A 13,415-nucleotide genomic window follows, 5' to 3' on the forward strand; every position below is an offset into this window, starting at 1 on the left:
ATAGAAATAGGAGAAGAGGTTCTTTGAAGAGCGAGTTCTTCTCCAGCACATTGTGTGATACCATATTATCAATAGACTATTTAGGAAGGAATTGGGATACAGAGGAAATAACTTCTTGTATGAATCCACAAAATACTGAACACAAGGAGCAATGTTACAAGAGTCCAAGCCTGTTACTGAAAAAGCATTTTTTCTTCCAAAGATTAGCATTGACCCACCCCATCAAAATCCTATGGAGTCGTAAAAAGTTATTTCTGAAATTACATTAAAAAAGATGCCACTTTGCTAAATATTTCAGAAAGAGAACAAATGGAATATTTCAAACTCTGACTCCTCCACAGGACTCTGTAACCCTCTGTAAAAAATGAAAAGAATAGTTTGTGGGCAAGTGGGCAAAGAGAGACAGATAAACATAATAGTTTGTATTGCCTTAACTGAAAATGCCCTTAAAGCTCTATAGACACAAAGAGCTTTGAGGATAATGAAATTAAATTTTAAGAAAACTAAATTAATATTGTGTCATGTAAAATCCTCCCCAGTAAAAAAAAAAAAATCATAGAAGATGGGAAGATGGGTAAGCAATGTCAATATAGGTAGAAGTAGATCTCCTGGTAACAAATATTATAAACAGAGTGATTAAATATGAAAAAGAGACAAAAGCAAACCTCAAAAGAGAGGAACAGCTGCAAAAAGCAGTTTATAGCCTATTTAACAGAGAAAGAGTGATGGAGTAAAGGGCTGGAAAGTTGCAACAGTAATTACGGCAATATTTTCAAAGGAGAGAAAAAAATGCTTTAATAAAAATAAAGGAAAAGTGAGAGCTTGTATGAAGATTGAACCTTTGTTTTTAGATATCATATTTTATTTCCTACAGATATGATGCCAAATGCATGCTGTAAACAAAAAATTATATTTACAATGAGATCTGAAACAAAACCATGATACAGTCCAGAGCAACAAGCAACAGATTAGTCTCGAGGGTGCAGAAAGTATTTGGGAAGTGGGAAAGCAAAAAAGAAAGACTAAGAAACCTATGAGTGATAGTGGTGCATTTATAAAGAGGTATCACAGAGATTTATCAGGATTTTCATTGTATACAGAAATAGTTCACAAAGCGGCCATGGAGGAAAAAGTCAGTTAGGCTTCCAAATTTGGTATGAACCAAGAGGCAGTCTGGCACAGACTAAATTTACTGGACAATGAAAAGACATGACAAATGTATAATAAGGAAATAATATATTTCTTCTTTTCCCTTATATTGTCCACCAGAAAATTCCTTAAATACATACTCATTTAATGCATGAGAAAAAGTGGTTTTTTACAGATTATAGGGCTAAGAAAGGGCCTTTTAATAGCTAATAAATCTGACTGAAAGCTAGACTGGGAAATAACTTTTTAGAAAACTTTTTTTCCTACTTAGTCCTTACAACCTTCTCAAATGCAGGGCAGTGAGAAAAAATATTTAGACAAACAGTATTTTTCAAACAAAAATTTAACAGCTAATTTTAGCACTTGTAGAAAAGAAACAAAAGCCAGTTCCTTGGGTATAAAGGCAATGGCTTCGTGTTTTCATTTACATATCTTTTATTCCCTTACACATAACTGAGTTTTGAAATCCTTGAGAATTTCAATACCAAACTCATTCAGGCTACCAACAGAAGCCCTCCCTCAAGTAGATGAGAACCAAACAAGTTTTGATAATGTAGCAGAAAAGGAGCCATTCACTCTTCACGATGTAGGACCAGGTGTCCTAGACATTTTTCTTTTACCTCCCAAGCAATGACATATGCTGATATTCATAAATCCATAGAAATTAATAAAAAAACTGTTTAAATAATAAATTATTTTTCAACTATCTAGATGTTTGCCAGTAAAATTGTATTAATGCTTTCTGGGACCATAGCTTACAAATTTATTGTTCTGCAAAGAACACCACCACGTGAACCTTCAGAAACGTGAACATATTCACATTTCACCTTTAATTCTTAAAGGTTTACTCAGCAAAGACCACTGGAAAGTTCCCCCTTTTTTTTTTTTTTTTTTTTTTTTTTTTTTTTTTTTTAAATAAGCATTTTAGTTAACTTTTCTTGCAAGATATATTTTCTTTGTATATCACAGTGTATCTCAGTTGTGGCTTGGCTGAATGAGACACCACAGCCTCAGTTTTCCTGAAATACTTTCCCACTGGTAAGATAATTTTGCTTTAGTGCTTTTCCTCATGTCCAAGAGGAAGCAGAGTTTATGTTAGTTCTTTTAATAAATTAAAGGTTCTTCCTCTTTTTTTTTTTTCCTTTCCTAAATATTTGCAACCTTCAGAACACTTGAGTCTCTAATGGATCTGCTGTGTGGATTATGGCAGAGATGAACTCAAGCTTTTTTCCCGTGGAGAATTAAACTACACTAGACTATATACAGTATTTTAAATCTAAGCCTTCAGGAAATGACAAAGGTGATTCTTTGCTTCAAATGCCTTAGCAGAATTATTTATTTCAAGCTATGATATGGACTTAAATTTCCAGGGCTCACCCTGCAATTGCCTGCTTTCATTTTATTTTTAATGAATTTATTTTAAATCAAAAATAGTGGTGCATAAATTCTCTTCAGTTTCTTTTGCTAATTCTCTCCCACACCACCATGGGTTTCACCTCCTTTATTTAGCTGAGTATTCGGCTCCATAAAATTATAACATCACAGAGAGCTCTGTTCATTTTAACTATGTGAGGTACTCTGCATTCCCCACTAATTATGAATTTAAATAGCAGCCTTTATTCAGAATTGTATGGATAACACCATCCTATATCCCCCAAAGAATTTCTGGACTTCAGTTTTTTCAGTGAGTAAAAATAAAGAAGGATAGTGGGAAATTTTCCATTGTTTTTTCAGTTTAGTGTTATACCCCAGGAGCTCTGCTGCAATTTTGAATTCTGGTGTAAAAACCTCCTGCCTCAGCCACACTACCTGTTATACTTTCTCCTTATCTAGAGGATATTCACTTTTTATTTAAATAGGTGTTCTAGAAAAAAAAAATTCTAGTGGAGGAATTCCACCAGGTATTCCTCTCAACACTGACAATGACCAGACATTAACTCTCCTCGCAGGGATAATGCCACTGTAAAAAACACTAGGCAATGCAAGAAAAACAGAAAAGAAAATACTGGAGACATGCCAAGCTACATCTAGTCTGCTGAACAGATGAGTTCCTAATCTATGATGACTTTTCAATGTGTTGTAAAAGGATCACAAGGTTCCTGTGCAAATGAACATTATCTTTAATCAAAAGACTACTTGTTTTTTTCAAGGAGAGCTTGTTCTTCTTGACTTAAAATGCAAGACTGCTCTTCCCCCAAACTGAGAAATCTCCCCTAAATTTTAAAAAAAAATCAAAACAACAAACAAAACCACAAAAAAAACCCCTCTTATAAAAGCATGAAGCACCTGAATAACACAGTTATAAAATCTGAAGATGCTGCCAGTCTCAACCAAAAGTCATCTGGAGTTTTACTACTTCACAGCCTCGAGAGAGCGCTCTAAAAAACCATTTTTCCATTATCCTGGTGATGTAAAATATCTCATTTATCCCTTCAGAGTTATAAGGCTTCAAAAAATAATACCTTTATTTTAAGTGCAAATACTATATCTCTAAGTAAAGACCTCAAGTCACTGGAACAGTAAAAGCTTTCATGAAAAGCTTTCATTAAAGAGAAAAACAAAATAATATTCACCTTACTGTAATCCTTCGATTTCTTAAAGAAAAAAAACAAAGAAAGGGGTACATCAAAGTTGCTCCATCAAGCTGAAATATTAACTCAGTATATCTTAGTTCCTACTTGCCCTGTAAGTTTACCTTTACTCTGCTGTTTGTTTTGGAAAAAAAATATATTAAATATGATTTATTTATTAAACTGTCTCTAAGTCTCCAGTTTTTCTCTGGCAATGTTAAATTAGTATAATAAATCTTACATGGAAGTAGTATTTCCTTATCTGCAGACTTGACAACGATTTGACTGAGGACAAACTTTTTTTTTTCAGACAAAGATTTGTCAAGCATGAATATCTCACAAGTAGAAGGCATTGGCATAAACCTCCCAGACCCGCATCCCCTATTGGTCTCCTTCCTGGCCACTCTGCAACACCACCACCAAAAGAGTCTAAAACAATACCTGCATCATCCCTGCAAAGGAAACACTCATCTTTTCTTCTTTAAACAAATTATTTAGGTGATGAAGGGAAATTTCACCACCTAATTCAGGACAAGTGTGATCTTCAAACCTTTGTTATTCTTCTGCTTAAACTGCCTAACCAATGAAATGTAAACAACCCATACTTTAATGTTTCCTTTCCATTTGCTTTCTCATATACAGCCATATAACTTCCAGTGCATGTGTTTAAAAACTGGTGGAAAAAACCTGCATATTTTATTTTAATAAAGAAAATTAATGGATGGCAAATTACCCTTTTGAACTGACGAATCAAAACTCCTAATCGTGTTTCTCTGGTCTAGAAGGTAAAGGAGAAGCAGACGAATTCATTCCACTGTGCCATGGAAATTTTTCTTCCTTCATTTTCATAACTTAAGTGTTTTATGGATACACAATGGTGCTACAGTTTTTGAAACATATCTTTAATCAACCCTTGCCCCATGCAGATGAAAATGCTTTTTTCCCTACGGGTTTGCATATCAAAGAAAATAATAAAATTTTCAATGTTTTTTTTGAGTTTTTCCATTAATTATTCCTAGAGTTATTTGTGGGCACTTTGACTGTAAGCCATTCTGTCTCACCTATTTGCAGAAGACTAGACTGACCCTTTGTGATCCTCCCATTTCACAGACTTACCACATCAATGAAGGAAAACTCCTCTTTAAAAACAGGCTTAATTTCTTTTTTAGTTCAAATCAATAAAGTAAATCTCTCTGAAATAATTTACAGCAAAATAAAAATTTTATTCTAGGATTTTTTTGCATTTCATTGTCTAAAATGTTAGACTCTGTGTTTTCATTTTGGCTGCTACAGAGCCCACTTAATATACTGCCTAAATAACAACTCTAAGAGAGTCAAGAGTGCAGTTACAGCTTTTCTAAGACAAATCTTACAGAAAACAGAACATAAATAAGAGACAACTCAGCGTGGAAGGCTATACACAGGAAAAAATTAATGCCCACACACTAAGTGCCCTGTAGGCCCAAGTGTTTTTCAATTGTTAAACCAAAGTTGTATTTGACATATATATCACATATAAGTTAACATTTAGCACATCAGCTCTGTAGGACTTCTTTTGCTGACAGAAAATTTTAGTACTTGGTGTATCGTTATAATTGCAACGGCCTAAAGGAGATACGCAAGTTCTTGGCATAGGAAGAAGGGAAAATTTCTCCAAGAAAGCAATTTCTCCACGCAAGTCCATCTTCCTCAGGGAATCTGTACTCATTAATTAGAGAATAAAGAGTGTAACCTCATATATACCACAGATATATGTAACAGAATTTTGGAAATCTCAAGAAAAATATGCATTTTTCTTTAATGAAAAATAGATATTTGAAAAATGAACCTGACATGAAGGTGAAATAATAATGTTATAACCAAGTAAGAGAAATTATTCCTGTTAAAATAAAAGTTGTCAGAGTTGTTTGGTATTAAAAGAAATGGAATTAATGAATGACACTCCTAAAGGACTACATAAAGTGCAAGATATTTACAGTAGAATTAATCACAAGAGCCTCCAATACATCACAAGTACATCACAAGTACATTGCCAAGTACTTCCACACTAGGAACTACTTGATCTAAAAGAAGCTTGAGTGGAAAAATCTGTCCCTTGGGAAGGCCTGAATTGCTTCCTCAGGGAAATGCTGACATTGGCAGTGTATTTAGGACTTTATCAAATAATATATCCATCAATATTAAACTACTTCTAATGTCATCCTGTCTTGTGACAACTACAAAGGCAACATCAACCTTCAGAGAGTCTGCAGTAGCCTGCAGAGGGAAGGCAAACCTGTCCCAAGTCACCACCCCAGCTTAGTCCACACCTCTCCCACACCTGGGACATTCAGTGCCCCCCAAATCCATAAATCCATAAATACAGAATCCTGGATGAATTCTAGCACCCAGCCATTGGACTCTTCCACCAAAAATCTTCAGGATTCAATAAAACCCTTCTCAAACTTGGTTACCATAGTCCTGCTCCCACAAATCTCTTCAGGTTCCATAAATTGCTGTCTTTTCCCCAGTAAATAAACACTTTATCGCTCTTCCTTCCAGGAACAGATTCTCTACGCTACTGGTACCAGTTCTCACGCTGGTCAGTCCAAATGATTTGTACCTCTAAAGCCCAAGCAATTGTTCTCAGCTTGAATTCAGCTTTGAACTCAGCTGTTTATCCTTCAGTTCTGAAGAAGTTTGACTGCCTGAAGGCTCACTGAAAGTCTTGAGAATCAACATTTCACCATTCAATACTTTACACTCAAAAGAAGTAAAGAAGATAAAAAAATTAAATAATTCTATTTACATTAGGAATTGAGGCAATACAAAGTATGATAATGGCATAGCATCAAAACTTTTCTTTTTGGTAGCTGATTAGGTATATGAGTTTATGAATTTTGTTTAACACTGGAAAGGGAAATGGTGTCTGTTTCCAAAGAGTACTTTTATTTTACTTCAAATAATTAAGGTGCTTTTTTTTTTTAATGCAGCAAATAAAAGAATTCAGCAATATCAAATTCCAACACACCAATGAAATATATAATCCTTAAATTCCTGAAGACTATAACATTTGAATGTCACCAAGAAATCAGTGAATTCACAGGCTGTTCCTCCAATATTCAGAGCATCACCGACCACAAAATTCAACTTTTGGAAGAGTAATTTAATTGCTATTATAACATATTTGAAATTTGTAGAAATGCTAAAAGCACTGCTGGGAATGTTCCTCTCAATTTGTGTAAAGTGACATACAATTATTGTCATAGAAGCACCTCTCCAATGATTAACTCTAGAAACATTTTTGGTTCATTACTGGTTTAAGTTTCCACTTTTTGTAAGCCCCTCTTTATTTTGTACCTGTTCTCTAAGGAACAAATGTTACACCTTTAGTCTTCCACAGGTATGGAAATCATCTAAAATGTTTACAGCCACTCTCTGAGCTGCTTGTCCTGGGCTCCTTTTGAAGTCAGAGGACAAAACCAAGCATGATTTGTATAATTTCAATATATGTACCTGAAAATGTCACAGGAATTTTGCTCTGTATGTGCCAGCCTTTCTCCATACAGTATAGGTAAAGATAAAATTCTTGCGGTGCATTGCAAATATCAACTGAGTGACAGATACCACAGGAAAATCTACCACAACAACAGAAGACATTCAAAAGTAAACAAAAATACACAAAGCAGGTGCATGGAAGGGTAAAACATACTAACCTGGTTCTGCTTTCTTTGCTCTTGCATGGCTTCTGAAACAGCTTGGGCAATTTTCTCTCTATGACTATCACGTTCTGCTTCCCAAAGTTTTCTCTCTTCTGCATGAATCTTCTCCATATTTCTCCTCTCCTCCTCTACTGCTTTCAGGACAGCTTTCTGCACTTCCTCTTTTTCAGCCTTTGAAACAGATCAGGCACAATTAGATGAGCAACACACCCAACCTGAATGACTAACTCATATAGATCACCTTCTTCTAATGAGGTCTATGAGCTGAAAAGATATGGGATGTGAATATTTTCACTTCTGAACTACAAGGTTCAATTTATCTGACAGTGCTACCAAGCAGATATTACCTATGGGCAACAACTTGTGTGATTATAGAAAGGAGAAGGAAGTTACAAGTTAGGATCTTAAATTCCCACCTACTGAAAACACAGGAATCCATAACCAGCTTGTGTAACACAAAAAAAAAACCAAACCAAACCAACAACAACAAAAAGCAAGTAAAACCCATACAAGAGTAGGCACATCATGGGCCTCCCTTGATATTCCCATGTAAGTGACATTCCTGCTCTTATCCACAAATATCTGAAGTGCAAAAACTGTCCGAGCATTTTCTGTAGAAAATTAGCCAACATACAGTTAAAACAAATGCGTCTTCCCTCCCAAAGCTCCTTAGTTGTGCTACAAGAAATACTGTTTTATTTTCTCCCCCAAACATTATATTCAACCATTATCTGAAATCACTGAGAATTTGAAGTCAGCAGCTCCACACGTGTTGCCACACAAATGTATTTATCACCAGGACAACCACTGCATAATATTTACAAATAAATAATGGCAAACTGAAGTTCAAAATAAGTAAATACGAGCTAACAAAACTTAATCACAAATCCCTCCGTTTTAATATGCTCACAGGTCATTCCTATGCCCCTTGGAGGTGATATGGAACTGGTCAAATCGAGTCATAAAAAGCTAAAAATACTGTATTCATCAGATGCCTACACTTCCAACTAAAGCTGCTTCTTTCAATTCACTGGGACTTGACTTCCTACTTAGATATTAAAAATACGATAATTAAATTAGGATGATTTTTTTATGCACACATTTTCCTGTAGATATCAACCATGTAAGAAATGTCTGTGGTACTACTGAATGTTATTCAGTGAAGTGCTCAGCCAATGTTCACATACTACAGAAAAAGACATACAATTACAATATAGCCTGATGAACTGTGCTAGGTAATACACATCTCTAGCTTCCCCAGATCATTACATGCAACTAAACTTTTGTACTGGATTCTACACCAGTATTAGAAATTAATTCTAGCTTGACATTTACAAAATTATTGTCCCAACACCAATGAACTTATTAATAAAATAGACAAGAGAAATCATATTTAAAAACTGAATAGTCACTTTTAGCCAAACATCAACTTACATAAAATAATTCAAAACCTGTTAAACTGTTCCTGTTTTTAAATAATTTTAAGAATAGTTCTCTCCTCATTGAAGATGACCATATTCAATTAAAGTTAAGTAAGAGATGATGCTAATTAAGATTATGAGTTGACTCTGCTACCCAGCTCTTCACATCAAAGAGAATGGTGTCAAAAGACCACAAAACCAGATATTTAAGTAACAGCAATAACTGAACTGCAATATTGTGACTTCTTGTTATAAACAATTCCAAGGCGATCGTCCAAGAGAAGGAAGCTACATCTCTGTATCAAGGCATGAGATTCGGCAGAAATGCTCATTTTCAGGTCTTCTGAACACAGCTTCTTCTAAACACAGATGAGAAGGCAGAGCTTGATAAATATAGTTATGAAACAAAATTGAGTGTCTGAACTTGGTATTTCTAATTACACACATGGAATCCACATTGCATGTCTGCTGCAGTGAGAGATACCTTTGCAGCAGCTGCCAGAGACTCCTTGCTTCTCTGTCTTTCTTCATCCAAACATTTGTCCAGCACTTCCTGCAAATGTCATGAAAAATTAAACTGAATAGGCAATAAAGGAGTGTCACCGAGACACACAAAGCAATCACACGCAGACAAGACATTTTCGCAGAGGTTCTTCTGATCCAGCTCTCAGCTGAAAGAGCGGAGAGAAGAGAGACCCTTTGTTTATTTCTTACTTTTTATACATTTGTGGGTCTAGCAGAAGATTGGGGTTTCTACCCCTCAGCCTCAGTGGCCAGACGAATTGTCAGTTACAATTATTTTCAGGTTAGAAATATGCAAACAAAGGACAGAGAATGAAAAACAAAGGATTTGTTTATGTTGCATCTGTGGGAAAGGTAGAAAACTGCTCTTAATATTGTACAATAACTAAAAAGATCTGATTCTATTTAAGAAAATCAAAAGGCTCAGAAAAACCAGGAACAAAGGAGTGGCTAAAAATCATTTCAAACAGTCAAGGTGCGAAAGAAAGCTTCCTCTTCCTGTCAGCAATTGTGACAGGATCATTCCCAACAAACTCCACGATGCTGATCTCTTTTTTTTTTTTTTTGTAAACAAAAGCAATACCTTGTGCTTTTTTGACTGCTGCATCATAGCTTCTTCTATCTTTTCCGATAACACCTCCTTTTCTGCTTCCAAAATGTCAAGAAGTCGCTGATGCTATTGGGAAAAAAACATTCATATTTTTGGTAACCACAGCCAATGAGTAAAACAGACAAAAAAATTCCTCCAAGACACTTAGACTTGTCAGTTAATCAAAAAATTACTTAAAATGTAGATTCAGTTAAATTACATTCACAGCCCTCCTTTAAGTGATTTCATGCCCTGGAAAAGTTTACAATAATAAGAAATATTTAGTTTCCTGAATAGTTAATATTTCCTTCCAGTCTGAAAAGTATTGGGAAAAACTTGAAAAATGAATCACTATGTAAAAGCAACACTTATACAATTGATAAAGATGGTCTAAGCAACACCACGCTTCATTTCATTTAAACAGTTGCAGAATTTAAATTAGTCTTCCACTACCTCAATTTTATGTACAGAGAGTAGAAGGCCAATGTATTTCTTTCATCCATTTGTGATATCATGACCCTTGAGAGCCAGGAAATGTGAACAGATGAAAATCCTGCTTTCTTGTTAATTTCCTGTCATCCTAAACATTTTTTTCAGGGAGAAAACTCTGAAGTGACCATGTATTCTACATGCAGACATAGAACTGTTCATAGTCACAATCCATTTTTTGTCTCTGTAACAAGTAAAGAATTTGCAGGATGTGGGATTTGTCTGTAAGAGCTAAACTGTTTCCTAAACCCAAAAATTATTGCTGGAATTTATTGATGCTACGTATTTGCCATTATATAATTGCTAGCAAGTCAGTACATTTTTTTAAAGTTATTTAAGAGATGTTCTATTATAACCCGAACGTACAGTAGCGATGCAATAAAATTTCACAAGATCACCAAGAGGAATGTGTTACAGTAGAGTTTTGTATTAATATAAAAGTGTATATAACAAGCATAAATTTTTTACACAAACACTTAAGCAGGCAAATCCCCCCTTTCACCCGCATATCTAAGAAAAATTAATTTCTGTTTCACAAATGTTATTATGTTTTAATTTAAAGTGTCTCTAATGGCAGCTAGAAATACATTACCAAACTGCAATACTATGTTCTGAAAAATATTTTTTCATTTGAAGAATAGAAAACTTTCAGACTGCTTTATAAAGTAAAACACCTATCTGCCCTTCCAGTATAAACACGTAAAGAGGCATTTCCTTGTGAATTTACTTAAAATAGGTCTGAATGTGGCAGACATATTCTAATGGAAAACACCTGTGGAAGGAGTAGCAAAATTCACATCATGTTTATACTTAATGATGTGTAACTCACTTTTCTTGTGTTTTCAGACATTAACTATCAGGGCACTTACAGAAATTACATTTTCCCAGTAACTCAAAGGTGAAACAATCAATGGATTTTATTAGTTAAATGCTCCCCATAACTCTTCACTTGATGAACTGCACAGGTTACAAATGTCTTATTTCACAATGACACAATAAAACAAACACATGCAAATATTTTTGCAGATATATGCCATAAATCCAAGCTTACTAATCATGTCAAGCAGAATACTGAATCTTTATTTTGCCTGTCAAGAATCAGCACAGCAGATTCTGAGGAGAGCTCCTCAGAGAAAATCACCTCTATCTTGAAAGCGGCTGCAATAAACTGGTAGTCAGTTTGTTCAGTGAGATGAGACCTTCTAGTTTAAGCCTGGTAGGCAGGGAATTCCAGCTTGACTCTGACCATCAGATTTCCAGGTTTTGTATGAAGACTGTCCATCAGATTTTTGAGTTGCCTGCATCCACATTTCAAGTTGCCACAACAGGCCGGCTACCAGATCTATTTCACAGCATCCTCAATGGGACCAAAATTTTCAGCTTCTAAATTCCAGAAGAGTTTTAAAATTTTATTTTCCATGTACGTACAACAAGGCATTCAATTCCTTCCTGGAAGTCCAGGAATGCAGATACTTGCATTAATGCAGCATAGAACACATACACATGGCCAGTGGAGAAAATCAATGTCAGGCTCCTCGATGATTAAACAGTTTGATAACCACAGCACTTGTAATCTAAACCTCCGTGCAGAGTTAACTTCTCATTAACCTGTCAGGGACCTGCAATCCTTAAAAATACAGATATCACAACCAAATTTTAACTAGAAAAATGACTCTTAACTACAAAAGTTGCCTAGAAAGTAAACCATTCAAAAAAACCTGAAGGCTGCAGGGACTGCAGTGTAATTATTTTGATAGAGCTAGGCTCTCCTATTTCCTTGGTAGACTAGAAAATCTATATGGTATTGCATTTTGAGTTTTATTGCATTCACAGAAATTCAGCAAGAACTTCATGAAGAATTACATCTGTTTATACAAAACATGTTAGTTCATATTTTTCAAGATACCAGAGGTAAGTACTAGAATGCTTTCTAAATGTCCTTACAAATAAAAACCCTAAATACAAATACAGACCCTATTATCTTTCAAAATAGGAGGTAATAACTTCTGTCATAATTCAATACAACTTATTTTACATTAAATAATATCACTACTTCTCATGGAAATACAAAATTTATAATTTCAACACTGTAAGTCTCTCGTGAATAGCTTGGTATGTCCTTTCCTGTTGTAATATAAATGCTTATTCACGTGGAATAATTCTTCCATAGATGATTACCTTCATATCTGAACTTCCAAAAGATCATTTATCATCACAAATGTTGCAACAGCTGTCCATACAACCCAGTAAAGCAAATTCTCTTGTATTAGTCTCAGAGAAATACCTTGGAGAACTGTTTATTTAGTTTCAGAATCTATATTAGGTCAGTCTTGTTTTTTCAGACAGAAACATAACTTAAGCTATTACATTACATAAATTATTTGAAAAAATAAGTAAATAGAAATGGAGAAAACAGAATAAAATATTATGTGAACTGTTTCTCCCTCAAACAAGTCTTGAGTCCAGAAAACTCGTATGACATAATTAGTATGGATACAACATGAAAGTTCATTCTGAATGTAAGTAACATGCAATTTAATTACAAATCAAGAATGTCATGGTTTTTTTCCCACAGTACTGTGCCCCACAGCAGAGTTAGTCCTCATACACAGGCACAGAATGTCTGGAAATCTGTGCTTATTAAAGTGATGTAAGAGTGATCTTGGTGGTATTATTAATCCATTGTCTAGAAAAGAATGCAGCTGAATGCATCTGAATTCATTATTTCAGAAGCACACATCTTTCAAAGGCATATTCAGGGATCTTGGTTATGTATATCACTTGAGCAGGAAATCTGGGAAGTTATGGATATTAAAGGCTTCTGCCAACAAAGGAATTTTAGCTACTTCTGTATAATGACAGCATTCAGATGGACTTTGGCAAAAACAAAACAAAACAAAACAAACAAACAAAAAAACCCAGTAATTCAAAGCAAGTTATTAATCATTGTATCAACTGAATTCCAAGGTTTTAG

At 34.7% G+C, this 13,415-nt stretch overlaps 1 protein-coding gene across 4 annotated transcripts in view; it reads right to left on the reverse strand.

Moving 5' to 3' along the window:
* The window catches only part of CCDC91 (coiled-coil domain containing 91), a 114,563-nt gene that overhangs the window by 31,974 nt on the left and 69,174 nt on the right, over positions 1–13,415 (reverse strand). For all 4 annotated transcript variants that reach the window (XR_009207801.1, XM_040063198.2, XM_058420411.1 and 1 more), the window contains 3 exons: positions 9,947–10,039; positions 9,326–9,394; positions 7,415–7,591 (listed from right to left, as the gene is read on the reverse strand). Coding sequence is in view for 3 of the 4 variants with exons in the window: in XM_040063198.2 (XP_039919132.1) it covers positions 7,415–7,591; positions 9,326–9,394; positions 9,947–10,039 (339 nt within the window). In the remaining variant the exon portion in view is untranslated. The remainder of the gene's footprint in view (positions 1–7,414; positions 7,592–9,325; positions 9,395–9,946; positions 10,040–13,415) is intronic.

The sequence above is a fragment of the Hirundo rustica genome, chromosome 4, assembly GCF_015227805.2.
Source record: "Hirundo rustica isolate bHirRus1 chromosome 4, bHirRus1.pri.v3, whole genome shotgun sequence".
NCBI lineage: Eukaryota > Metazoa > Chordata > Aves > Passeriformes > Hirundinidae > Hirundo > Hirundo rustica.